This window comes from Megascapheus bottae, chromosome 21, assembly GCF_031878675.1.
Source record: "Megascapheus bottae isolate mThoBot1 chromosome 21, mThoBot2.hap1, whole genome shotgun sequence".
Lineage (NCBI taxonomy): Eukaryota > Metazoa > Chordata > Mammalia > Rodentia > Geomyidae > Megascapheus > Megascapheus bottae.
Window position 1 is genome coordinate 37111572 of NC_143529.1, and position 21634 is coordinate 37133205.

Sequence of the window (21634 nt, forward strand, 5' to 3'; positions counted from 1 at the left end):
TTCAATGCAAAATCCTCTGCACAATTAAGTGTTAAACATGCTGCCTTTATGCATAATAATTATTCAAATTACAGCTTTCCCTCGATTGTAATTCCAAAAGCTACCCAATTATCTCCAAACTTGCACGGTTTCCTGATTTAGTGTGTGCCAGAATGTCATTCTGGAACATCCCACCCCCGCTCCCCACCCACGTTTCATCAGCTCTCAAGTCGCTGAGCGAGGAGGAGTGAGAACAGGCTCATTGCTTGAGCCTGGGAGCCCCTGAATGCAATGGGCGGTGCAGGAGAAGGGGGCCCGGGGTCTGCTGCTCATGAACATGCTGGCACACCTTACGTGCCAGCTCACCACACCTCACCACGAGCCCACTGTCTGGGAACAGGCAGCCTTGTGGATTATATGAACCCAAGTCATAACCTCCAAAAGATAAAACCTCAAATGACCCCCCAATTCCCTCCACATCATGGAGAAAATTTTGTTTTAAATCCATTGCCTTTTAGAAATTCATATTTAAAAAATGATATTCCCTTATCACTAAGCCTAGACTAAGCCGAGAACATTATGAGAGGGGGGAGAAGGGAAGGCAGGAGGGAAGAAAGAAAAGAGGAGGGAAAGAGGAAAGGAAGGAGGAAAATATGGAGAAAAGGAGGGAGGAGAGGAGGAAAGAAAGAAGGGAAAGAGGGGGTAAGGAAGGAAAGGAAGAAGGGAAATGGGAGGGAAGGAAGAGAAAGTGGGAGGCAGAGAGGGGGAGGGAAGAAGGAAGAAGGAAAAACAGGAAGGAAAGAAGGAAGACAGGAAGGCAAAGAGGGTGCAAGGAAGGAAGGAAAGAAAGAAAAGAAGAAAAAAATGGAGGAGGGAAGAGAAGAAAGGGAGGGAAAGAAGGAAGGAAGGAAAGAAAAAGAAGAAAACAGAGGAGGGAAGGAAAGAAAGGGAGGGAAGAAAGGAAGGAAAGAAAAAAAGAAGAAAACAGAGGAGGGAAGGAAAGAAAGGGAGGGAAGAAAGGAAGGAAAGAAGGAAGACAGGAAGGCAGAGAGGGTGGAAGGAAGGAAGGAAAGAAAAGTAAAAATGGAGAAGGGAATGGAAGAGAGGGAGGGAGGGAGGGAAGGAAGGAAGGAAGGAAGGAAGGAAGGAAGGAAGGGTGGGAGGGCGGGAGGGAGGGAAGCAAGGCACTGTGTGGGCATTTCTATTTTCTGCCTCATACTCCTCCAGCTCTTCTAGCACCACATTCCCTTTGCTTCTTCCATTGTGGAGCTTCCAAATTAAGACGCGAGTGTTACATGTCACGCACGCCCTCCCCACCAAATTTCTCGTGGGGCAATGGCTGTGACCGTGGTCTGAAGAGACCAGGCTCGTCATGGCCTACTCTGCCTGCCAGAAAAGAGGCCACAACGAGGAAAGCTCCCCTGTGGACATGGCTGCTGGCAGGCAAGACTCTCACCTGGGTCGGGCTGGTTGGGATGGAGGAAGGCTGTCTCACTGTCTTGGTTTGGTGGCACTGGGGCCCAAATGCTGCCCCCCTTCACTTGACTTCCTGCTTACAGCTGGAGCTCTGCTCATATCGTACTCCCAGCCAAGCTTCTGAAGATGGAGTCTGGCAGATTTATCTGCCTGAGGCTGGCTTTGAACCTCAATCCCTGGGACCCTGAGTAGTCAGGGTTATTCATTTCAGTATGGTTTCCCAGCCAGAGCAAGTAGGAATTATGTATCTAATTAAATAAACAAGAAAGTAAAAAATGTATACTAACCACAAGTGTCATATTTGCTTGTTTCCTCTTATACTTTAGAAGTTCCTCTTATATTTAGAAGTTTTAGAGATGGATTATTAAATAGAACTTATCATTTTTTTACAGGAGAGTTAGTCCATTTTTATTTTTAAATACTTTGGCTTCAATAGTTAGAAAATTCTGGTTTCTCTTGAGGGAATTCAGTTCTCCATTCTGCTTTCTGCTATTTTTTTGGCCTTGACAATTATACCAATTAGTAGGTACAATTGTACTTCTTTTGTTGTTGAGATTATTACTTTTCTGTTTACTGCATTTATCACACAGCACTTAATTCTATTTCTGTCAGTTCCTGGGTTATCTACTTTGTTTCATTGATCTACATTTGTGCGTTTATATTAATAAAACCACTTATCTTATTTTTCTTTATAATATACTTAAAATACAGTGCCATTTGTCCTTCCTATTGTTCTTATTTTCTTATTTTAATCCTAATGACTTTGATAATTATATTTTCAGCTTCAATAAATAATCCTGTTGGGATTTTAATTGAAATCGTGTTATCTCGATAAATCACTTAAAGCAGATCCATCTTCTTTCGATTTCACCAGAAGCAAGACAAAGCCCCCGTTTATTGAAGCAGCTTTTGTTCACAGGCCTCTGACAGCTACACCGATTTCCCTTACAAAGTTAAACATAGACACACTTCTACACTTCCTTTAGAATATGAATTCCTGTTATTCCTCCTTTTACATCCACATTAACACCAATTCCTATCAGGGTTTCCATTATTATCAAGGACAAAAGTCATTCTTATTGTCCTTTTCTGAGACACACGTCTCTATTAAGGTGTAGGTTTCTTGTTTTAAAGAATTCTTGATCTTCCATTCATTTACTGATCTATCTGAACCTGGTTACTTAGTACTGGGTTCTATTCAGGCTCTCATAAAAACCTATGAACTGAAGACATAAACAGTCTTTCCCGGATGAATTTATATTTTATCATGCCAAAATTAATTATTTTTCTCCTTCCTTCCTTCCTTCCCTATCTCTCTCTCTCTCTCTGTCTCTCTGTCTCTGTCTCTGTCTCTGTCTCTGTCTCTGTCTCTGTCTCTGTCTCTCTCTCTCTCTCTCTCTCGTGCCAGCACTGGGGCTTGAACTCGGTCTCCTGTTCTTGCTTGGTTTTTTTCCCCTCAAGGCTGGGTGGGCACTCTATTACTTGAGCCACAGCTCCACTTTTCGACCTTTGCTGGTTAACTGGACACAAGAGTCTCACAGACTTTTCTGCCTGGCATGGCTTCAAACTGGGATCCTTGGATCTCAACATCCTGAGTAGCTAGCATTGTAGGCATTAGTCACTGGTGCCCGGCTTGTGTATTGAACTTCTTTTAAATAAGGAAAGGTGTGATATGAATCAAGATGCATTTATCCATAAACTGCTTTATTGAATGGCAGCTCCTTCGGGCAACTACTTGCAGACAATAAAATGTATCAGAATGATGAGCTCATGTTTAAGTTTTGCATGAGCAGAAATGATCAAAGTTCTCTGATGTATATGATATTCATTTAGCAACCATTTAATGACCTATATTTGTGGGTGTAGGCACTTGAACCTCTTGGAAATATAAAAGAACTCTTTGAAATAACTGGATGATTGAAGCAGAGAAAATGATGGAGAACAGACATGTTAGAAATTGTGCAATACAGAAACTGATGACTATAATTTACCTTTACTTTTTGGTACTGGGGTTTAGACTCAGGGCCTCATGTTGGTTAGGCAGGCGCGCTACCATTTGAGCCAGGTACTCCCTGCCGCCCTTTTTGCTTTACATTTGCTTTTCAGGTAGGGTCTTTCCTTCATATGACATTCACTTCCTGGTGAGAGCTTGGTAGTTCTGTCTCACTGAAATCCTTCCAGCCAGCCATCCCACGATCTGAGCACTGTTGCTGCTGATAGTTTGCAGATGAGGAAGTGGTTTAGGGCCTTGCCCAGGTAGGGCAGAGTGGATCTAGAATCTGCCAGATTGGCTTCCACTGAGCTCAGCTGACCAGCCGAGGGAAGCATGCCCTCTGCGTAGGCGCTGATGAGTAAGGCTTAACATAGGCTTCATACAGGAGATTAGATGTAAAAGGAACATGGGACAGGAGGGGCAGTGTTGCTAATGAGGTGGGTGCCATGGATTAAACCCGGGGTCATTTCCTTCCCCACTGCACCCACAGGCTACCCACAGAGCCACAGGACAAGAGGCTCTGAGCCTGCTAGACAAGCTGTGCACTCCCTCTGAGCCCCTGAATCTCAGTGAGCTTTGTGTGACAAATGCATGGGGTGGGGTGGGGTGGGGATAGACAGTGTTGAGTTCTTACAGAATTTATTCAATGACTAATGTTCCTTTCTTCATAAAACTCCATCCCACATGGCAAACTGCTTTCTTCCTCCTTTATTTGAGGAGGCTTGAGAGGTAGAGCATGGTGCCTTAAATTTTACAGCGAAGAAATGGGAGATACAGAGCATTTGGCAAAGTTAGGGCCTATTAAGAATTTATGCATATTGTCAAAGATTCTTGCACAAATGTGAGAATGGCCAGCACTGGAGTTGGAGGTGATTTAGAAAGCAGAACTACTCCAGTGGTGAATTTCTCCCCAGGGTCTGACACGGGCCTCTGCGGGCCTCACCACTTCAGACTTGCTGGACAGAGATTTATCTGTGTTTCATCAAGTATGAAAAATATATGGGTGGGGGGGTTTCCGGGCGAGCCCTCGCAGTCATCCCGACACCTCCATTAACGTCAGCAGGCCCATAAATTCACCGTGGGTTCTGGGGCAAGCCGCGATGCCACTGCACAGAAGCCGTCCAAGGTGTCGCTCGCTGCCCATAAATTCGCTGACACTCCATAAAGGCAGCACATGGACTTAATTACAAGCACCTCCTTGGGGAAGCGGGGACGTGGGTGTGACACCCGTTTCACCCATTCTCAGAGGAGAGAAGGGGGCCGTGTGCACAGCCAGTCACGCTCCTCTGCCTCATCCTGACTTCCCTAGGGCTATCGCCTGTGTCAGCAGGAGGCCCTGGCAGTGCCAAGGCGTCCTTTCTGGCCTGAAGCTGTTCCTGTGAATTCGGCTCATACTCCATGGACGGGAATCACCCCCAGACAACCTGGCAACCTAGCCTTCGGTTTAAAAATTCAACAAGCTCATTAATTCACTTATTTTGGGCAGTCTTGGGCTTTGAACTCATGGCCTCACAATTGCTAGGTTAACTGCTCTACCACTTGAGCCTCTACCCCAGCCTTTAAACTTTTATGAAATGAAACGACGTATTACAGATGACCTATTATGATGACTCTTCTGCTGAGAAAATGGCACACAGGTTTGTTTCCATGTTCCTATCTCCATCATCTATTTGTGTAGAAAAATCAGTCTCCAGGCTAGGAGAGTGGTCCAGGGAGGAGAAGAACCACACAGCAGTCTAGGCAGACATCTGTCCTGTGTGTGATTTACAGTTTATATCTAAAGAGTTGCACAAAGGAGTTGCCATTTCACAAAGCAGTTTAGGAAGAACGTGTATCTTGACCGGTGTCTTACATGCATGAGCAGACGAGTGTTAACGGGGAGGTGTGGCTCAGTCAGAACATACACTTAGCAGATGCGAGGCACTGAGTTCAAACGCCAGGCCAAAATGAATTACAGAGAAGAGAAACTTTAGGGCCTAAAGGCAAACTTTGAAGACCAGGAATTCAGTGAATATTCATATTTATGATCGTAAAGGCACAAAATCTTTCGGCACTATGCAATGCTTACATTGTGGGATAGCACAGAAGCCAAGAGAGCACACGCACAGACCGGAAGGATCTGTGAGCAAAACCCAGTTCTGTGAGCAAACTGCAGGGCATCGCCCTGTGGCGCCATCGGACTCAGGGCTGTGCCTCTGGTCAGTCCATCTCCTGCTACACCTGCAGCAGAGCTGCCTGGCCCTGAGGCCCTCCACCCCTCACCTTCCTGGCCCAAATGCTGGCATCCCAGTGATACCCCAGAGTAGCTGGCGTGAAGAAGGCAGTGGGGTGGGGGTAGGGGCCTGCAGCTCACCATGCCAGCAGCTCAGGGCACGTGTTTGAAGCTCACAGAGAGGCCCACTCGAGGTGTGTGTGCAGAGGCATGGTCTGTGGCCGACAGAAAGGAATCAGTCACTGAGCCGCCCCGCAGCCTCTGCGTCTGTCTTTCATCAAGACCTGGCGCCTGGATCTGCCACAACAGCCTCGAGCTGCTGGGGGTTCTTAATTTGATTTACTGTGACGACTGACATCAAAACGCGGGGTTTCCTGTGGGCCTCGCACCTGTCCCTGAGGCCCAGGGGAGTAGTGTGCTGACCTCCAGGTCTCGTCCCCCGGTCACAGTGCTCCTCACTGCAGCCTCATGTGCCTTCCACGCCCACAAGGAATGGGAAGAAAGGCATCCCCACCTTCTCACGTGAGCACCTGGCACAGTGCTCCTGTGTCCTCTCCTGACCACAGCTGCTGCCCAGCAGTCACTGAGCGTGAGTTACTGAGAAGTGGACAAGCCGGAACCTCTGACTCCCCTCTCTGAGCGTGACCATCCATCTTGCTAAAATTTCCCTCTCGCCCTGAAAACAATTTGAGCTCCCTGTGCACAACTAGGAAGACAAAAGAAAAGGATGCTGCCACAGCCATGCCACCAGAAGAGACGGAGCGGAGACTTCCTGGGGCTTCTCCTGGATGTCCCCAGGAGTCTGTAGAGAGAGCCAGCCTCTCCCTGGAGACCTGGCCCTGGCTGAGCACATCCCGGCGGGCTCTGTGGTTCCCGCTCCCCTCACACAGCTTGGCAAGGCAGCCCCGTGACCAGGAGGCACAGAAGGCTAGCCTGGCTGTGGCTGTAAGAGCTCCAGCCTCGGGAATGAGAACATGGAGGGCCAAGCATGTGGTCCAGAACTATGACCCAGGTGCTGGAGTCTCTCCAGGATCCCCTTCGAATCTAAAGCGGTCATTCAAGGAGCATCCCATGCCCTGTGTTGTTCCAGTGCCTTGTGCTTATTAACCAACAACAAGGGACATCAAGAACTAGAAAAACTGTTAGCAACACGCCCTTTGCCCCTTTTAAGAGGTGGCAAGGGAAGCAGAGGGAAGGTGAGCAGCTGGCTCATGGTCTCGCAGCAGGGCTGGGGCTGGAACTCGGGCAGTCTGGGGTCTAGGACCGCTCCCTCTGGCATTCAATGTGTGCTTGTGGCATCCTGAGCGTATCACCATACATGCACGGGACACACCAACCCCTCGTGTGAATGAAAGGCAGGGAGGGGCTGCCCCCGCCAGCCATCAGCTCAGGCCCAAGAAACGCTGAGGGCTGGAGCTGGTTTCTGCCTTTGTCTAGGCGTTGCCCTGAAGCTGAACCCAGGCTGCCTTGGTCATAGCCCTGTCAGGTGCCTGACGTCTGCATTAGAAGGAAGGGGTCTGCTGAGGCCCCTGGGCCATGCCCAGCACTCACCTCAGGGCGGTCAGGCACAGGTTTAACAACGAACGGGACGAGGAGGCAGATCGAGAGCAGTGCCCACAGCAGGACATGCATTGGTGTGGGCTGCCCTCCCGCCTGGGGTGGGTCTGTCCCCAGTGAGGGCAGACAGGCAGCTGGCACACCAGGTGGAGCTCCTCAGCTCAACCATACTGTCCACACAGGGTACCCAATGTCCCTGCTGGGGTGGCCACTGTCCAGTGGACTGTGCAGCTCTGAGACAGAACATGAACCCATGGTTGTTGTAGCCCAGGGGAAAATACCATTCAAAAACAGCAGAGCAGCTTCTCTTGAAAGCCTAGTGTGTTTGTACCCTGGTACAGTAAAGAAGAGGTAATTAACGTTTGTAAATCAGGATAACTGAGCTTCTGAAATGGAAGCCCTCTGTACAACTAAATATAAGCACATAAATAATCAAAACCTCCCCCGTCAGCCACCTTTCGAGCTCAGCAGCCACACGTGGCCAGGCTGACGTGTTGGGCAGTGGATATTCTGAGCCCTGTCATCGGTCCTCGGGTCCTGTTGGACAGCATGGCTTAAACTAAACTCAAACTCTGCGAGACCTGTCCTTCACTGTGAAGGGACGGGGGCAGTGGGCCTCTCACAGGGCTGTGGGTGCTGGGGGGGGCCGAGTAATGGTCCCCAAGGATCCCGATCCTAGTCCCTGGAGCAGGAAGAGGGTCTTTGCTGATGGAACTGAGGTGAGAGTCAGGAGCTGACTCTGGGTGATCTCAGTGTAGGCCAAATACTGTCTTGAGAGCCCTGCAAGACAGAGGCAGAGGGAGACTGGCACCTCACAGACGAGAACAGAATGGTGGCGCCTGCCAGAGGCTAGAAGAGGCAAAGAGGGGCTTCTCCAGAAGCTTCCCGAGGTGTCCAGCATGCCAACACTTTGACCAGACCTCTGACTTCCCAAACAAGGTGAAAACATGTTTCTGCTTCAATCCACCAATTCTGGGGCGACGTGGTACAGCAGCAACAGCTAAGGAATGCAAGGCCGTGCATAAAGCAATCTTGGCCCAGAATAAATGCTCAACAAACATTAGTTCCTACTGCTATATCCCGGGGATAGGAAGGAGGACCAGGTGACATGGGGGGGGGGGCTATTGTTTGCTTGATGAATGACAGATACCTCCACCAATTGAACTTATCTTTTCAAATTGCAGTTTTCCACAAAAATTTGCTGCTTTAAAGAATGCACGCTGTGCTAAGGATAAAGGCACCGGGCCACTCTCCTAGATGCTCCTCAGTCCCGGGCTGTGTGGGAAACAGGAAGAGACAGCAGAGCAGAGGTGCTAAAGGCGCCTGGCAGAGGGCTGACACCTTCTTTGTCTGCTCTGGGCAGGGCCAGATGTCCAGGAAGATGCCAGATGCCACTGGGAAACCGTGACACAGGACTAACCAGATAACCCAGTAGGCAATGACACTAAGTATACAGAGTGTGCAACCTAGATACATGAGAAAACTAGAATTGCAGAAAACAGCATTCAAAATGGAAAAAAAATTGTATATGCTAGCTGTAATGCCAATATGTTGGAGGCTGAGACAGAAGGACCGAAAATTCAAGAACAATTTGGGCTACACAGTGAGGCCTTGTCTCAAAAAAAAAAGAAGAAGCAAGAAAACATGGAAAATTCATAAACCTGTCGTCCAAATAATACTTTCTTGAACCTCCACAACCACCTTGATGGCAGGTGTGCAGGCCAGTCTCTTCCGGATGGCGGTCTGAAACAGCGCAGGGATGGCTGCAGACTCACAGCCAGCAAGGGCACAGCTGGGCAGGAACTACACGACCAGTTCCAGGAAGGGGCTGCTTCCCTCCCTGCCTCCCTCTCTCCCTTCCTTTCCCTTTTCTAGCTTAACACAGGCCAGGTATAATAAAAGACAAACGATAACGTGGGAATCAGAAAGCACTGGGATCTGTAATCATGCAATCCTATTCAGAGGTCACTTGAGGAAGAAGGAAAAACGGTAGCACAAAGGGACACAGATACAAGGCAGCCAGTTCACGGAAACGCAGATGACTGACTCCCCACCTCACACTAGACAAGCAGCCCCCACCAAAGGATTGCCAAGACAGGAGTCATGTCTGATCAACCTGGGAAATATTAAAGAAATCAAAATCAATTCATTAATGCATTGATACATGATTGAACACTAAGCAATTGTTAGAAACACGTTTGAGAACATTTTAAGGACACTGGAGAATCCAATGTCTAAGTTTTAGAATTTAAAGAAAGGATCCAGAAAGGTGCCATTGAAACACATATGTGAAAGAAAAAGCTGAATTAAACTTTCCTAAAACCTTTCATAATATCGATGTATATATGCATTGTTAATGATTTAACTTATCTTCTCTAAACTCACCTGACAGATTTCACATGAGCATGTGTTATTTTTAACTTAGGGAAAAATATTTAATTTGGAATTGCTTAAAATTTGACTTAACAGATAACTCGCTTTGGTAGCTATATGCACTGGTAAAATGAGCTGAGACTAGGTATTCTGGGTGTGGGAGTATTTATTGCTTGTAACTTCTCCTAATTTATTGAACTATCCTTGAGTGTCTGACTGGAATTTATCCTGATTACTAATCATGTGTCATGTTCCAAAAGACAATATTTTCTTTCGATTTGAAAAAGCAAGAAGGGTTTTGATCAAAGTCAATCAGATAAATGTAATCCAATTACAAAAATAAATGCACCCTTGACCTTATATGACTTTTTAAAAGGGATTTTTTTTTATAGCTTGGTGAATTCCTCAGTGTACCAGGAGATTGCCTCTGACTGGTCTCCAGACCTGAGGTCAGCAATCGCAGGAGGAAGGATCCTCCGGGGTCTTCAAAGGATGTCCACGAGCTTTGCCACAACTGGGTGGGCCAGGAAGACACTGGGCAAGGTCTGGTCCCCACAGAAACTCACTCAGACCACTGGCTCTCTGCCTGCACTGATGGGTGACGCCAAGCATGTTTTGAGGGTGTTACGTTCACTTTTATCTCTAAAGGCAGGGGGTAAAACTTTTAAAGATCAGTCCAAATCGTTTTCTTCCCTCCCTCCCTCCCTTCGCCCCTCCCCCCTTCCACACTTTCCTTCTTCCCTCCCTCCCTTCTTCCTCCTATTTTCCTAAAACCATACTTATTGAAACAAAAGACTCCTTGCAGGCTGAAGGGTATGAAGTGAAACACGGCCACACAGCCCCATCGCTCTCGTCCCCACGGCAGGCAGGGTCACTGGTCTCTGGCAGACCCATCAAGGTTCCCGTATGTGTACGAACACGTATTTAAGAGTGTTCTAAAACAGTAGTCCCCCGTTATCTGCAGCTTCTCTTCCTGTGGTTTTGGTTTCAGTTACTTGCTGTCAACTGTGGTCTGAAAATATTGAGTGCAAAATTCCAGAAATAAACAGTCCCCGAGTTTACAGCTGCGTGCCATTGGGAGTAGCATAATGAGGTCTTGTGCTAAGCAAGCCTGCCAGAAAGTGGATCATCCCCTTTTTTAGTGTATCCAGGCAGTGGGTATAAGCTGCCACCTTGGTTATGAGACCAGCTCCTGCAGTACCCTGGTGCTTGTGTTTAATCCTCATTTAATAATTAATAAGGACCTCAAACACAATGCAGTGGTACTCATTCTATCTTATTATTCTTTACTGCTATTTATCTCTTACTGTGCCTAATTTATAGACTCAACTTTGTTACACGGATATGCAAGTTTAGGGAAGACGCATTATATGTCTCAGGTCCTGCACTATCTGGGGGTATCTTGGCAGATGCTGGGGTTCTGGAACAAAAGGGAGACCTCTGTATGGGTATGCAAACATATGCAAATGTAGATGTACCTTTTAACTTATCTGGACTATAATTGTACATAAAACTTTCCACCAAGTTTTGTCACTTAATAATGTGCTGGGTTTTTTAAATGTCTATATAAAAATAATCTTTTCATTTAGTGAGAACTTATTTTCGCAAAGCTATTCTCTGACACACAGCTGAGGGAGGGCTCTGGATGATGGAAGAGTGTGAATACAGGGCATAGAATAATCATTAATCATGGTAAGGCAGAAGACTTGGTTCTCCTGGAAAACTGCCTTTCTAACTAAATTCCTGTGATTTCAGTTGGAAAAAAATCCTATTTTCTCCAGATTTAGCCATGTAGTTGGTTAAGAATGGAAGACTACCTAGGTACCAGTGGTTCAAACCTGCCATTCGAGCTACTCAGGAGGCTGAGAATGGAGAACTGTGGTTCAAAGTTAGGCAGAAAAATCCATGTGTTTCTTATCTCCAATTAATCAGCCAAAAGCTAGAAGTGGATGAATGGTTCAAGTGGTAGAGGGACAGCGTTAGGCCCAAAAGCCAAGCAATGATAGCACAGGACCCTGTGTTCAGGCCCCTTTCAAAAAGAACAGAAGATCCTAATAGACTGGCCTGCCCTGTTCATTGCTTCCTGGTGGAATCTACAGAACTCTCATCCTAGTAGCAGGCCCGTTGCTAATGGAAGAAGGCATGTACGAGTGAGCAGAGGAATTAATGGTTGACACACAGAGACCAGCAGTCTGGCTGTGACATGCCAAGAAATAGGGTTCTTGGGTTCCAGATGACAGAAGTGACCCACAGAGAAATGAGGTGATAATATCTCCTGGGGAGTAAGGACTCCAGCTTCCTAAGTTTTCTTTTCATTACGCAAAACCGTGTGGAGAAGGAAAGTGAAGTGTCTCCTCAGAGCTCGGGAGGAGACAGGGGGAAGTGGGGAGGAAACTTTCCGCGAGGGTCTGAGAACCACTCCCAACTTGAAGAACGAGGCGGTGAGGAAAGGGAGAAGGAAGGAAGCAGCTGCGTGCGTGGGATACCATTAAGGATCTGAGCGCATGCCCAGACACCAGCAGAAAACTCAAGTGTTCAGGGAGGGCCCTGAACTTGTGGGTGGGGATAAGGAGGTTGCTTAACACCTGAGACATCTGGGCAGGGCTCAGGAGAACCAGCAGTGTGTGGCTGCCAGTGGGGAGGACCACAAATACTTGGTCCCAAGAGAACCAGTACTCCAGGGGGACAGGCTAGGACCCAGGAGCTGGGACTGGGGCTCTTGGTGATGGGGTGCGCAGAGCGGAAGCCATGGGCTGCAGAAGGAAGACCCCAAAGATCAAGCTTGCCAGAAGCCAAGCCTCTTTCCTTGTGTTTACTGCACATCAGTACACTGTATTACACAGGCGGAGTTCTCCTGAGCTCCACTTAATCTCATCTTGTGTTCAGCATGGTGCTGAGAGCAACAAACTATACTGTATGTGTGTGTGTGTGTGTGTGTGTGTGTGTGTGTGTGTGTGTGTGTACGCACATGCATGCACCATGCAGCCAGGATTTGTGCACAACCATGAATTCACCTACACTCAGAATAGGATGGTTGTAAAGTGCCATATGTTTGTATGAGCTGGGCTACGTTTGTATGAGCTGGGCTACAGTCCACTCTGCCCCATACACAGCAGCGGGTGTGAGTGAAGGCCTGGAGCCTTCCCCCAAACCCCTTCAGATGCCATAGGAGAAGAAGAACGGGGCAAGATTCTTGAGAGGGAGGTGTTTGGATTGCCTCTAAATCTACTCAGAAGAGATGGTTGACCCAAACAGACTACGTTGAAGTAAAAGAGACAGCTGGTGATAGCCAGTGAATGTCATTTTTTTTTTATGCTGTGAGTAAGAGTGGGAGGGAGAACCAGGCTGACAAGTGGAAGCCAGCGTCTGAAAAGCCAGCATTTTATGAGCTGAGTCCTGGCATTCTACTGATATCTATCATTACGGTGGCACATTTCTAACAGCTTGACTGGAGCATAATTGATATGCAATCAACTGCTCATATTTCACGGGTACAATTTGGTACATTTTGACAAATGTGTATATTCACTGCAGCCGTCACCCAAGGACAGGATGAGAGGAGGCCAAGGGGGAAAACAGGAGGAGCCATGCACTGTGCATGCGGGCCCCTTTCTCTCCCCTGACCACCATGCCCTGTCCTCACGGGAAGCACGCAATTTGCACCTTGGCATCCTCACTCACATATCCCTCCTCACATTCAAGATAGCAGACACTTGCCATAGGGCATCCTTAGAAGACAGACGACGAGATCACGCATCTCATCAAGAGAGCTTGAGAAATACCATTAAATATTTCAAATGCTATCTACAGGAGAGGGCAGAGCACCTTCATCACAACCGTCATATCAAACAACCATAGAGAAGCCGTTACACTTTAACTTTGTTAAGTTTAACTTCATAAACTTTGACTATTTCTTTCTTTTTTTTTTTCTTGCCAGTCCTGGACTTGAGCTCAGGGTCTGAGCACTGTCCTTGGGCTTTCTCAAGACTAGAACTCTACCACTTGAGCCTCAGCACCACTTCCAGCTTTTTCTATATATGTGGTACCAAGGAATTGAACCTGGGTCTTTGTGCATGCTAGGCAAGCACTTTAACCAGTAGGCTAAATTCCCGGCCATAAATTTTGACTATTTCTAAAGAAGTATGAGTACCAGAGTCCCAAGGAAGAGGAATCTGGGAGTTCAAACCTTTGTAAATCATGCAAAGCAAGAGACGCAGGCAAATCTCTCCCCTGGCAGGGCTGGAGCAGTGTCTGGCGCCCCTCCCGCCCTCGAGTTGGAATTTAAATGCTGCTGGGACTGTGTGGAGAGGTAGGACCTTTAAGTCTGAGATTAGGAAGGCCTAACGCCATGACCAGCAGACCAGCTTGCTTGTTTTGAGAGTGGTTGGTTGCTGTGGGGTGAGACAGTTCTAGCAAGGAGGAGCTCGGGCCCCAGATGCCTCTGTGTTGCCGCCTGATATAGCAATGTGATGAGAAGGTTCACACCAGCTAAGGCCTTTGTCTTGAATTTATGAGCTAAATAAACCCACCTATGGTATTCTGTTAGAGCAGCAACGGATTAAAGAGAGACAACCGATTAAGGCAATGTCACCCCAGACTCAGTGGCTGGTACCCACAAACATTTCCTTTGTTCAGGAACTAGATGAGCTCAGCTGGGTGCCCTCTGTTCAGCCCCTCTCACAGGGCCACAAGCCAAGTGTCACGTGGGGGGACCCATTTCCCAGTGTACCGAGTGGGTGTGGACTAGAATTAGCCCTCGGAATGCTGGGATGAGGCCTCCACCTTCCTTCTGCTCCTGGTCCAGGAGATCCCTGCAGGCCCCACCCTGACAGCCTCTGCACTGGGCACTGACAATGCAGGCGCTGACTTCCCCAAGCCAGCAGAAGCAATGCATGGAGATAGAGACCGGCCATCACTTCTGCCATATTGTTTTCTTTAGAACTGAGTTATTAGGTTTAAACTTCACCAAAGGGAGGACCTTCGAGCCTTCGAAGGAGTCTGCTTGCCACAGACACAAAATAACCTAAAATATTCAATACCGTTTTGTGAGGGAAAGTGTGATTTTTCTGTGGTCACCAATGCCTTCTAATGGGCCTGCTCAGCTAAGTTAGCAGGCACTGGTGTCTGAGCATCCTGGGAGTCGGGGTGAGGGGACACAATGTCCACATTGGCCTTTCCCAGCACCCACAGGGTGTATGGCCTTCTGCTCTCCCTTTATGAACTAGAACAGGGGCTCAGTCTCCAGAAGTCCTACTGTCCCAGGACCTGGGAGCCCAGGTCCTGTTGAAATTCTGAGGCTGGCAGCCATCTCACAAGCACAGCAGACAGTTCCAGGGTGGAGAATCCTGAGCCTCTTACAAGCATGTAGACCTGCCAGAAGGGTCCAGAGCAGAGGGAAAGCTTTGGATGATTACCGGAACTTTCGTTTTGGAGACACATCTGGCTATGAAATCCTACTTCAAGTAGCTCGTATGTTTGTTTTCAGAACAAGACAGGAAGAATTTTCACTTACACAAAATCTCACTTTCTAGAGATGAAGCCCGGAGACTGCCTCTAAACCCACAGGCTGCTGTGCTTAAGAACCTGACACCAGCGGCCAGGGAGGACCCAATGGGAGCTGGTGGCACACACCTCCCCCCTGCACATGCGCACGCCCGTCACCTGCACTCGATGAACCACTGGCGGATCTGGTCCTGGAGGGTCTCCTTGAAGTCCTGGCCTTCGATCAGCTTCAGGTCCTCCTTGATGGTTACCATGGCTTCCTGGTAGTTGTCCTCGTGCTTCTTCTGCATGTCACTCCGCAGTCGGTCCACATTCTCAGCCTGCACGATGGTGGTGCTGACTTCATTGAAGAGTGGAGGTGGGTTCTGAAAGCGGAAGAGGAAACATTGGAGATGGTGGAAGGGTTCAGGGCCGGGAGAAATGACAAGAAGAGAATCTGGCAAGGCAAGTGGCTTCTGTGGCGTCCTGTGGATGTTACAGAGGAGCTGTGCGGATTGCCGCAGGCCTGGCAGGAGCCAGGCAGGAGCTGGTTCACCCAGGGAAGGGCCCCCAACTCCCCTGACACTGTTCCCATGCCCAGCCTCATGCACATGCGCTCAGTGCCGCGGGTCGCATGCTGAATGCTCTTCAAAGTCCCACAGGTAAAGGTGTGGGCCCCAGGGCAGTGCCGCAGGGAGGTGGTGGGAGCTTAAGGAGGTGAGACCTAGTGGACAGGACTGTAGGTCAGGGGACCCCACTTCCTTCTTCTTCATTTTTATATATTTTTTAAATTTTCAGATACAAGAATTCTCTGCCAGCCAGTGCCACGAGGATGGGAGGCCATGCCACAAGCACCAAGCAATCTGGCCAGTTGATCTGGTAATCCAAAGGATCGCAGCTTAAGCAAACCTTTTATCTTTAAGTTGTTCATTCAGGTATTGTCACTGTGACAGAAAGCTGATTAACACAGTAAGTCCTAAAAATATCCTCTCCCACTACAGAAAGTAAACACTTTGCCAAAGCATCCTGGCCAGCAGGAGGACAAGGGCACACAGAGAAAGACAGCATTTGAAGCCACAGTCAGGTCCTGGGTGACACACGATGTCGGCAGGCTTGGCTGAGGGGAGGCATGGGAACTGGGAAAGGATGATCATCCTGCATCCCGGGGGGCAGAAAGCCACCGAGCTGGGGGCAGCCTGCCACAGCCTCTGAGACACCAATGACAAGTTTCCAGGGATTTTTGCAAGCTACGCATGAAACATATGTATGTTTAGATCAAAAACTACATAAATGTGCTGACATACACAAAATTGGAAACAGAAGCTATCAATATTCAAAACTCATCAGTTTTGGATTACTTTCCTGGTGTGTCTGCCCTTGCTATTATTTATGTATGCTGTGTCTATGAAGCTATAATGCTGACTTCCTGTAACTTCCCACCTGGATTTGGTTTAGTACTTTGCCAGTGGGCACAGCGGGAAGGTTCACACCATGGAAATTGGCCAATGTTGCCAGTAAGAGACAGGTTTTTATCATTTTATTTGATTTTATGGACTCAGAGTATGACAGAAGGAATGTCAGCAATGCAGACGAGCACCAAAACATGCTGCATGCCAGGTGTCTGGAGGCTTGAACAACACAGCACAAGACTATTCTTCAAGGACTGACGTCCTCAAAGAAGACATGAAGATAATCATGAAGAAGTTGTAAATTGGTCTAGCAAAGAAGTTGATCATTTGAGAACAAGAATGGGTGATGTTCTGGCGCACACCCTCTCGTTTCATCTCCTCTTAGACACAGTGCAAAGATCAACAGCATCCAAAACAGAACTGTGTTTGTAGACCACAATTCCAGGTTGATGGCAGATATACAGGTTCAGTTAAATCAAGAAGTGTCCCGTGCAAATCAATGGCTACACGGAATTTGTGGCAGAGAAATGACAGCTTTTATTATTTGTCAAGTGTGTTTATGACATGTTCAACATTATAGCAAATTTACATGTGAAATTTTCTGTCCAAGATAGCCACATTTAAACCCAGCCCAGGGCTGGGTCCCTGGCCAGGCCCGCTTGTGGTGGACATTCCTTCCTGACACCCTCTGAACATCCCTCTGCCTGTCATCCATCTCCAGCCACCCATGGGGTCTCCTTCCTAAAGGCCAGAATCCTCCAAGTCCAGGGCAAAGCCAACCCCAGGTTCTGACATGGGGAAGCACACAGCCAAGGCTCCAAGTGAGAGGTAGAAGGTGGGTTTGGGTTTGAGGAGAGGAGTGTTGCTTGAAAAATGTGATTGTTCTATCACTTGAGCCATAGCTCTGCTCCCAGGTTCTTTTGGTGCTAATAGCTAAGAATCTCATGGACTTTTCTGCCAGGTCTAGCTATGAACCATAACCCTCAGATCTCAGCCTCCGGTGTAGCTGGGGTTCTAGGTGGGAGCCACTGGTGCCTCGCTTTAAGGTTCTTCACCACAGAGTGTTGACTATCTTGTGAAGTCGGTGGACCATTTTGTAAAACAATGCTTTTAAGTTGACAAATATAAAACATATATGCTTGTGATGAAAACCAGTTCTATGAAGATAATTAGGTAACTTGGGATAATTAGGTTGGTCAGGGAACAAAGTGTGGCTCCCATCCCTTCACTGAGGGCCATGCTGCCACCATGTGAAGGGATACTGTAGGAGGTAAGTGTGGTCACTGGGCAGAGGGGACATCTATGGAGTCTCCGCTGGGACTTCTGGTCTACCTCCTGAGGACAGATTCTCCTGGATATGAGGTTTATTCCTTTCCCCTATTTGTTAATTTATACCATCATTTATGTGAGGATGGACTAAGGATGTTTACTCTTTATCTGGGTTTTACTTATTTTCTTGCTCAACTTGCCCCAGCTGTGGCTCTTTGGAGCACTTTTTTTCTTTTTTTTTTTAAATATATTTTTATTGTAATAGAAGGGTTACATTATATTCACCAGATAGAAAGTGCATTACTTCACAAACATTGCTACCCTTTCTCATGTTTTTGTCCTCATTTCCTTTCCCTCCCCTCACCTTGTTTCCCCTCTTCTCTATCCTACTTCAAATAAATATAAGATACAATATTATCTGCCAGATAACAAGGTAAGATATTGTAACAATATGAGATAACCAACGGACAGCAAAAGATATGAGAAATAACATAGTACATTAAGAACAACAATCACACATTATATGGCTCTTGTTTCTATATCTTGGAGGTCCTTTCATTTAGCTTATCTTATATGGCCTTATGTATCTAGGTTTTGCCCTATTGTATACCTCTGTTAGGATAGTCCAAGGTTCACACTAATTATGACAAATGAGGGAAACCATGGAGCCTATTTTCCTTTGAGTCTGGCTTGCTTCACTTAATATGATTTTTTCTAAGTCTTTCCATTTTCTTGGGAGCACTTTCAACTACTGTCGTTCTCTGTATCTCTTTGACTGACCTTCATGGTGTGTGATTGTTATTTCACAGGTATTTGATTTTGCAATTTCAAATGAGCATCTCTTCAGCTCTCTCCACACCCCTCATTTCTGGCCATGCGGCCTCTCTAAGGTGGTCACTAGGTTATAAGGACCAAATGGACCCCACAGAGCCACACCACATTGGTTGCAGGGCATTGGTTGCAGGAGTGAGGTGCTGCTGCAGCGGCTCTTGTTTGACTGTTGTATTGTTAGGCCACCGACAACCAAGCTAGGAGACCTGCAACATGGCAGAAAGGGGCACTTACAGGACAAAGAAATGCTGGAGCTATGGGAAAAATGTACAAGTCCCTTCAGACACAAGAATTGGACTACATTTAAGATCTTTTCTACAAAAGACATTAGCAAAGTTACATCTTTAAATCAACTGAATTTATATCACATACTGAAATAAAGTTCAGAGATTAAATATTAAATGTAATTCACATGTATGAAATCTCCCCCCACCTCTCTTCTCTTCCCTCTCTCTCCCTTTCTCTGGAGAATCTCTGAACCTCAAGGGACAGGGTTGGTTGTCATTATGGAGATTCTACTGAATATAGAGACTTTAGACCAAAAAGTTAAGTGAAGGAAATAAAGGAAATCATACATGTAATGTGTCATAAATATATACATCAGGAAATTCAAGAGAATAATCCTATTTTTAAGGTTAGTTTGACAGCATATAGCTCTTATGCAAAGAGGAAAACATCCTAAAATATGTAAAAAGTGAGTACAGAGTGAGCATTGTTACTATAAAGACCCATGATAAAAATCAAATAATCTGGTTAGGCACTGGTGGCCTATGTCTGTAGGTGACTGAGATCTGAGGACTGTGGTTCAAAGCCATCCCAGGCAGAAAAGTCTATGAGAATCTTAGCTCCAAGTAACCAACATAAATGCAGAAGCGGAGCTGTAGTTCCAGTGGTAAGAGCACCAGCCTTGAATAGGGATAGCACCTCGGTTCTGAGTTCAAGCCCCAAAACTGGCACAAAAGCAAAGCAGGCCAAATGGTTTAAATCTCTGTTCTGTTCAGGTCCATAGAGTCCAGTAGAGCTGAGATCGGGACCCGTACATCCCCTCCTAAATCCCAGAGGTTGGTGCTCTTACCTAACATTTTCTTCTTCCTGGTTGACATCTTAAAGGCAGGGTGATTTTTACCTAACCTCACAGTCATGTGGCTACATTACAGTTCATGTTTTTACATAGATGTTAATGTGAGGCCCAAATCTGTTTGCCCTTGGCTTGTGTGGAGAATAGGGCTGCAGTCTGAGATGGATGCCCCCGGAGGGGGAGGGAGTGTGAGTCCTGTGATGCCCCCACCCCCCTGCTCACTTCGCTGAGATGCTCTGATCTGCGTCTGGTTGTGTGCAGAGCAGGCAGAAGGGCTGGCCAGAACCCCTAACATCGCTGTGATCTGAGTGAGGCAGGAAGTCCTGAGCTTTCTTTGGAGTTTACCACAAACACTGCTTTAAGGAGCACAGTGCCACTATCTGTCCTGCACGTGTCTGTTCTGATGTCATTCCTGAGGCGTGCACACCTCCACCTTGGTTGGTAGAAATGAGAGGCTGAGAGGTGTGGATACTTCCCCCAAGTCCCATAGGCCAAGGAGGAAGGCAGCAGGGAGGGCCGGTTCTTCTCCATGGTGTGGTGTTAATGGACGAGCATCCAGACATGCATCTTGATGTAGACTTTCTCAGACAAAAAATACATTTAGGTCATTCAGAGCTCCCTGCTCTGGTTGTTTTTGAATTTAAGGCTTGTAATATATAGAGGACCTCTGCTAATGAACAGACCTTCCTCTGAGCTAACACATCTCTTCCTCATTAACAGCTTTTGTCGTATGGAATTCAAATTTGTTAACTCACCACGTAAACTGCAATTCATTTAAAAATAAATTACAAACGTTAAAGGGAGCTGAAGAACATGATAATATACCACATATCGGAATGCATCAGCTGGAGAATAATGCATCTTAATGAAGGCTTCCCATGTGAATACACCATTATATTTACAAGCTTTCCATGGTAAATGACCCAGAACGGGATAACGAAACCTACATTTATAGCAGGGTCCTCTGTCAGCAAAAATATACATATTAATAATTGATGTTGCTGAAAAGAAAAAAAAACAGGACTCAATAGGATGCTTCCTGGGTTTGTGGAGAAATAGGACTCACGCTCCATTAAGTTAAAATGCTTATCTAATGTTTGATGGGCTTTCTCCTTAAAATTCCTTGTTCGAATTAGTAAGAGAAAATGGACATTTGTTCAAATAAAAGTTTGTTCAATTTATCAGTCCCAAATACACTTGCAAGTAAGGGTTGCAGCTTTCTCTGAACATGAGCCTTGCCTAGGGAAAGAGGAGGTGGGGCTTGCAGCCCCTTCTGGAAGACTGGGGAAGGAGAGGCGCTGGTAGACAGCAGCCTTCTCCTGCTGCCCCCATCTCTGTGTGGAGACTGGGCAGCATGGGCCCCGGAGCCAGGCTCATTCGCAGGCTGGGCAGTGGGCCTCACGGTCATCCAGGCTGCGAAGCTGCACAGAGGTGGTCTCACACTACAGAAGGTCTGTTCCCAGGAGTTCCTCAGTTAAAACCAGCTGTTTTGCTTGATGGGTTTGTTTCAGATGCCTGTACTTATGGATTCATGTTTATACAAATACACCGAGTTACCCAGCTGAGAAGTGCAGAGGAGGAAAAAGCCTGTGTGGAGGGCAAGGCCGCCCCTCTTCTTTTGCCAGCTAGTTCAGAACAAGTTCACGCCCGGCTTCCTGTCTGAGGTCACAGTTTTTGCAAATATAAAAGTATTAAAGGAGTAATACAAGTTCTAGTCCACAGAGGTCAATTCTTTTCATTAGTATTCAAAAATTTGCTTACAAGTTGAATGTTGGTGCCTCATGACTGCAACCCTGGTCACTCAGGAGGCTGTGACCTGAGGATCAAGCCAGCCTAAAGAGACCCCTGTTTCCAACTAACCAGCAAAATGCAGCCAGAAGTGGAGCTGTGGGTCCGTAGTGGAGAGCCTGTCTTGAGCAGAAAAGCTAAAGGAGAACTTGATGTCCTGACTTTAAGCTCCTGTACCGGAACAGACA

General features: G+C 47.0%; 1 protein-coding gene across 2 annotated transcripts in view; it reads right to left on the reverse strand.

The window, feature by feature from the left end:
* The window catches only part of Drc11 (dynein regulatory complex subunit 11), a 100647-nt gene that overhangs the window by 68832 nt on the left and 10181 nt on the right, over positions 1-21634 (reverse strand). For both annotated transcript variants that reach the window (XM_090355108.1, XM_090355107.1), the window contains one exon: positions 15252-15457. In XM_090355108.1, the coding sequence (XP_090211234.1) occupies positions 15252-15457 (206 nt within the window). The remainder of the gene's footprint in view (positions 1-15251; positions 15458-21634) is intronic.